This window comes from Choristoneura fumiferana, chromosome 3, assembly GCF_025370935.1.
Source record: "Choristoneura fumiferana chromosome 3, NRCan_CFum_1, whole genome shotgun sequence".
NCBI lineage: Eukaryota > Metazoa > Arthropoda > Insecta > Lepidoptera > Tortricidae > Choristoneura > Choristoneura fumiferana.
The window spans coordinates 10,101,166-10,108,267 of NC_133474.1; the positions used below are offsets into that span (position 1 = coordinate 10,101,166).

Sequence of the window (7,102 nt, forward strand, 5' to 3'; positions counted from 1 at the left end):
AAGTGATTTGTTGTGTTGCAACTAATAAGTAAACCTAAACTTGATAATTCAAACTGTGATTAAAACGATTGTTAGCAAAATGGACGCTTTGTTAAATTGTCAGAATGACTTGTGTAGTCGCATATTTAAAGCGCGAGTTAATTTTAAAAAATCTCCCAAGGATCGACTTAGCAAAGATTTCATTGAAAGCAAGTTGGAATCATTAGAACAGTTGTGGTCCGAATTCAGGAAGGGACATAGGGATATAATGCGAGCAAATGAACCCATTGTGTTAAAATCATCATCCTATTTTAAGGAGGAAATTTATGATAAAACTGAAGATGAATATACGGATTATAAATGTGAGTTAAAAGGTAAATTATCAAAATTGGTTAATTCTTCCTCTAATCAGGCAACGGGTGGCGGGGAAACCATAGCAATGAGATCGAATTTGGTGAAATTACCCAAAATTAGTATACCCAATTTTTCAGGAAAATATCATGAGTGGACGACGTTTCGTGATTTATTTACGTCCATGATACACAACAATGATTCGTTAGATAGTGTTCAAAAGTTGCAATATTTAAAAAGCTACTTAACTGGGGAAGCGGAACAATTGCTCCGTAACATACCCGTATCTGATACAAACTACACTCGTTGTTGGAGTCTGTTGGAACAAAGATACAACAACAAAAAATATTTATCTCATTGCATCCTCAAACGTTTGTTAAGTCAAAAGAATGCAACTACTGAGTCGCCAGTGTTTCTTAAAGATTTAATGGACACTTCGGCCGACTGTTTAAGTGCTCTGTCGAATTTAGGCATAGATGTTTCCAATTGGGACATCATTGTGATCCATTTGTTGTCCCTTAAATTAGATCCTGAATCGCGTAGGCAATGGGAGCTTAATGTAGCGACCAACTTGGCGTCAGATGATCTGCCCACTTTCACTCAATTTAAAGAGTATTTAACAACTCGATACCGAGCTTTAGAGTTTCTTGAGCCTAAAGGCGCTAATAAGGTCCCAAATGCTTACCAAAAACCACAAGCTAATGTTTCCAACAAACCACATGTGTTACATGTTACAAAAGCGTCAAATATCGTGTGCGAATATTGTAGTGAACCACACAAACTTTGCTTTTGTAAAAAATTTGTAGGTGATGATTATAAAAAAAGGCACGAGTTTGTAACAAACAATAGATTATGTTACAATTGCTTAGGAAGTAACCACTCAGTCAAGTTTTGCCAAAAAGCCACTAAATGTAGAATCTGTCAAAGAAGACATCATTCGTTACTTCACCCGAAGGATGTCTCCACTTCAACCGCCGATAGTCCGAAGGTAACTCAGGCAATTGAAGAAGTTTCGAAGAAAACCACACATTTCACGATAGAAAATGTGGAAGAAGATACACCACCGATAGTCAGCTGCTTTTCGAAAGGAATAATTAAAGAAGAGATATTGTTGGCCACAGCTCTTATAAAAGCTGAGTCGAAAAGAGGCGATTATCAAGTGATCAGAGCCCTACTAGATCAGGGATCCCAAGCTTCATTCATCACGGAGGATATAGTTGAAGCTTTAGGGATAACGAAAATTCCCATCAAAGGTGTAATATCAGGGCTAGCTGGTGATCAGACATCCGTGAGATCTAAATACATGGTTCCATTAAAGATTCAGTCAATAGTTGACCCAACTTTTAATATAGTAGTAAAGGCATATGTATTGAGCAAAATCACTACCTTTCTTCCTGGGAAGAAAGTAGTTGTTCCAGAATGGATGGAGCTACAACAACTCACTTTGGCCGATCCAGCCTATAACTCCCCTAACAAGATAGACGCATTGTTAGGAGCAGAAGTATACTGCCAGATACTAAAAGATGGAGTGCTGAAAGGTCCGAAGGGAACTCCGTTAGCACAATGCACCACACTAGGGTGGATTTTATCTGGGCCAGTGGGTTCTACAAGTGTAATGAAAAATATCACGGTACTACACACTAAGGTAACCGACGATGATGTGCTAAAGCGTTTCTGGGAGCTAGAAGCTGAACCTTCAACGACCGCCAAGTTACTTACGGTTGAAGAACAACGGTGTGAAGAGCTTTTTGCATCGACCACAGTGAGAGACAATGAAGGAAAATACATAGTGAAGTTACCGTTCCGCGATAACGCCCCAACCTGTCAAGGAAACTCACGTGAGATTGCGATAAGAAGATTACAATCATTGGAGAGAAAATTCAGTAAGGACAAAACCCTTAAAACTAGATACACGGAAGTGATAAAGGAGTATGAACAACTAGGACATATGGTACCTGTTACTGAACCTGATAACAGACATCACGAAGCCATTTACTTACCCCATCACGCGGTCATTCGAGAAGATCGAAGTACTACCAAGGTACGGGTCGTATTTGACGCATCCTGTAAAAACAAAAACGGCGTATCACTTAACGATTTACTCATTACTGGACCTACGTTACAACCGGAATTGCGTCATCTCATTATGCGATGGAGACAGTACCCAGTCTGCTTAGTAGCAGATATAGTGAAAATGTATCGAATGGTCAAGGTAGCTGAGGAGGACACAGACTATCAACGCATAGTATGGCGAGAAGACACGAAAGAAGAAATCAAAGATTACAAGTTGATAACGGTAACATTCGGTACTGCCTCTGCACCATATCTAGCCGTCAGAGCATTGAATCAGGTTGCTTACGACCACCAAAACAAATATCCACTGGCTGCTAGCCGAGTACCGAAAGAGTTTTACATGGACGACCTGATGACAGGCTGTCAAACTGTGGACGAAGGATTAAAGCTATACAAGGAAATGAAAGCTTTATTGAAGGAAGGAGGGTTTGTTTTACAAAAATGGGCCAGTAATGACGATAAATTATCTAATAAAATCAATGAAATGGAATTGGAAGGAAAAGAAAATGAGGAAGAGAATAACAAATTGGAAATAAAAATAGATAGCATAGTCAAAATTCTGGGACTTACCTGGGATCGAGATCACGATATATTTCAATATTCTGTGAAACTGCCTCCGTTGTCGCCACCTACCACTAAAAGAAAAATTATTTCGGACGTCGCGCGTCTGTTTGATCCTCTAGGATGGCTGGCACCGTGCGTCATTACCGCCAAGATATTTATACAAAGATTGTGGATCGCGGGAATTGGCTGGGATGAAGAACCACCAGCTGATATATTACAAGACTGGTTAACTTACCGTGAACAGCTAACGTGCCTTGCCAACTTCCAGATTCCTAGATGGTTGTATACCAATGCAGATAACACGCTGGTAGAGCTACACGGTTTTAGTGACGCATCCAATGTTGCTTATTCGGCCGTTGTATACCTTCGGACAATTAATGCATCTGGGGAAATTCATGTTACTTTGATGGCAGCTAAAACCAGAGTAACACCCGTGAAACAGGTGTGTATACCTAGATTAGAACTCTGCGGTGCAGTACTTGTAACTAAATTGCTAAAAGAAATTGCTAATGTTATGGAAATTCCGAAACATAAAGTCAGAGCATGGACAGATTCCACAATAGTTCTTGCTTGGCTTAACAAACATCCAAGCAATTGGAAAACCTTCGTGGCAAATAGAGTATCAGAGATACAAACAACCATAGATCCTTCACAATGGTCACATATCTCTACAAAAGAAAATCCCGCAGACTGCGCGTCACGTGGGATTTACCCTACAGAACTTCAAGAACACAACCTATGGAAATTTGGCCCTAAACTTTTGTACAATGAAGTCATCGATTATTCCAAACTTAAAGACAACGACACAAAGTTAGAAAAATCGGTGAAGGTTCACTTAGGAGTGATGGAAGAACCCATTTGGAATAAATACTCCTCACTCAATAAACTGGTTCGCGTGGTAGCTTACTGTAGACGTTTTATAAGAAAACGTAATCGTCATCAAAAAGAAGATAACACTAAATACTTACAAAATGGGAATTAGATGAGGCTTTGACATGTTGTATCAAACTATGTCAAAATTCTGAATTCAAGCCTGAAATAACCGAAATAAATAAAGGGGGTTATATCACTTTGAAAACATCTAAGATAAGATCTTTGACTCCGTTTCTGGATAACGGAATACTGAGAGTAGGTGGAAGGCTGGAGAACTCATCCGAATTAGAAACTGCAAAACATCCCATTATTCTACCCCATAACTCAAACTTAACCAAGTTGATTGTCACAGATGCTCATATAAAAACCCTACACGGTGGAAAACAATGCATGCTCAACTATCTGAGATCAGCTTACTGGATAATGCGAGTAAAGGATTTGGTGAAACAGCACATTCGCAAGTGCATTCCCTGTATCAGACACAGAACCTCAAAGCAAACTCAACTGATGGGAGCCTTACCATCGGCTAGAGTCACACCAGCCAGGGCGTTTATTCGTACTGGAGTTGACTACGCAGGTCCCATAAGCTTGAGAACCACAAAGGGTAGGGGACATCGCTCATATAAAGGTTATGTGTGTCTATTTATTTGTATGGTAACAAAGGCTATACACCTAGAGGTTGTAAGTGACTTGACCTCACGGGGATTCATTGAAGCTTTTAAAAGATTTGTAGCAAGACGTGGTCGATGCTTAGAACTGCACAGCGACCACGGTACAAACTTTGTTGGAGCTGCTAAGGAGTTAAAGGATTTATTTAACCTCGAAAGGTCGACTATGATCCAAGAGGTAGCTGAAAGCTTAGCTCTTAATGGAACTTCCTGGCATTTCATACCACCAAAAAGTCCTAATTTTGGTGGTTTGTGGGAAGCAGGAATAAAATCAACTAAATACCACATAAAAAGAGTCATAGGTGACTCTACTCTGACCTATGAAGAGATGTCAACCTTGCTTAACCAAATCGAAGCCTGCTTAAATTCGCGCCCTTTATCTGTAATGCACGATGATCCAAATGAGCCCACCCCATTGACTCCTGGCCACTTTTTAATAGGAGAACCACTTATTACAGTTCCAGAAACAAACTACGAAAACTCAAATGTGAGCACGTTAAAGCGATGGCAACTCACGCAGCGCATGCTACAAACCTTTTGGCGACGATGGTCAAACGAATACTTGAACCATTATTTGCACCGCTACAAATGGAGTCATCGGATCCCTGAACCCAAAGTCGGGGACATCGTTTTGGTGAAGGAGGACGATATGCCTCCGACTAAGTGGCTTTTTGGCAGAGTTGTGCATAAACACCCGGGTCCTGATTCACTGACAAGAGTCGTTACTTTGAGATGTAAAAATACATTGCTAAAACGGCCTACTTCAAAAGTTTGTGTATTGCCGGTAACTGATTAATTATTCTTTGTTAACTGTAAACAGTTTTAGTGTTTACTTGGTTAATCTAAAGCGCCTAAGTTAGTCTTAAGTTAGTGTCTAAGTTGTATTTTGAAATTTATACATTGTTTTAGTTTTTCCTTGTTATATACCTATTTATATTTAATATCTCTAGGTCGTCTCATGGTGGGCGGCTATTATAAAGGACATGTGGTCCTTGGTGGGCGGTATGTTTAAGACGCAATTTAATTAGTTTTACATAAACGCCCCTAGATGGCGCTGTACCGTCCAAGTTTCATGCAAGCGTTTGTTTTCTTTAGAAATTAGTTGTCGATCTAATCTTTTTGTATTTTTCTGAGAATTTGTGTGGATATCAGCCAGATTAAACATTTGTTTGATTATTATTGATCTCAGTGTTTGATTAGTACATCCTTTCGAAATTTGAGTCCAGTTATTATAGAAGCACGCTTCGGGTATTGACGATGACACGCGATCGTGATATGCGGTTCTGTTCTGTTATCAACTTGCAAAACTTTTCAAAGTTACCGTAAAAAGTTATGTAAAGAATAACCATCGGTACAAAATAAACCGTAATAATATTACGCTTCTTTATCATTTTCTAATTGTAATATAATATGACTTTTTGTAATGATCCAAATAAAACAAAATCAGCATTTTCGAATTCTTCCATCGTTAATTTAAATAGAGAACACCCCGCCTTAACACACTACTTTTATTTGGAAGTATATAGAGCTGTTACTGTATCTACTTCTCTTGGGTATATCAAATGATTTTTTTTGGTTTGATTTCGTTTAATTTATTTTAATGTACTTTTCGAAATCCCCGTTGCTTCAATAAATCGGTCTTGAACCTTATTCAAATATTTACGATCAACGTTTTTCTTAAAACTTTCAGCTTCTTTACAAAATATTTATAATACATTATATACAATTTCCCGTGATTGGCTATTTACAGAAATACCCTGTTTAAGTTGACTCGCCATGGAAATCAATTTCCGAAAAATAACAAACTAAATAAATATGTAAGTGGTGGTTTTAACTGCTCTATATAAATCAATGAAAACACAACGAGTGCACTCTTCGCGTGATGGATTGCTACTAAGTCAAAAAGACAATTGTCATTTTCTACAACACGAATCCTTCCGATTCCCACCGAAACCCGAAGGTTTTTCTAAAAGCTCACGGATTGTACCTAAATCGATTCGATTGGCTCTAACGTCTTCAACATAAAAAATACTAAAATATAACTTGCCAAAATACGTCCAAAAAATTGCTAAATTGAACAACTGTTTCTAATTTACTGTTGACGCCACAACAAAATAAATATTGCAATGAGTCGAAATAACTACGAAAAAGTTTATCTGTGTACGGCATTAGGAGACAGGGAATTACTGAACGTAACCGTCCTGAAAAACATCAAAAGCTTACAAAGTCAAATAACAATACAATTTTACGGTTATTAAAAACATCATAAGCACTTTAAACAAAAGTACTTAACTGTAACACTCACTTAGATCTAATGTGGTGCATTGTCTTCTAGCCAAAAACAATAGACAGCAGTCTATGTTACTCAACGCGTCACGGGCAAACCGCACCAAGGGACTCGGTACCTAACACTACCAGGATCCTGGGGCCCTTTAACACCTAAATACGTTTGAATTGTTTGTGATTTACAATGGAGTTACCTCATTAACATTAAGATATTAAGAGTGTCCGGAACGAAAGGTTAAGAGACTTTCCCTAGCATTATGCATTTGATTTTACTAAAAGTTAAGCGTCATATTTAAAAATTTAAGAAC

At 38.4% G+C, this 7,102-nt stretch overlaps 1 protein-coding gene across 1 annotated transcript; it reads left to right on the top strand.

The window, feature by feature from the left end:
- The first annotated feature begins 757 nt into the window (after window positions 1–757).
- Window positions 758–3,949, top strand: LOC141426098 (uncharacterized). Its single transcript, XM_074084961.1, has one exon. The coding sequence runs from the start codon at window positions 758–760 to the stop codon at window positions 3,947–3,949; it is 3,192 nt and encodes a 1,063-aa protein (XP_073941062.1).
- The last annotated feature ends 3,153 nt before the right edge of the window (window positions 3,950–7,102 follow it).

Excerpts from the sequence above, each read along its gene's own strand:
- LOC141426098 (XM_074084961.1), top strand. The coding sequence starts at position 758 with ATGGACACTTCGGCCGACTGTTTAAGTGCTCTGTCGAATTTAGGCATA.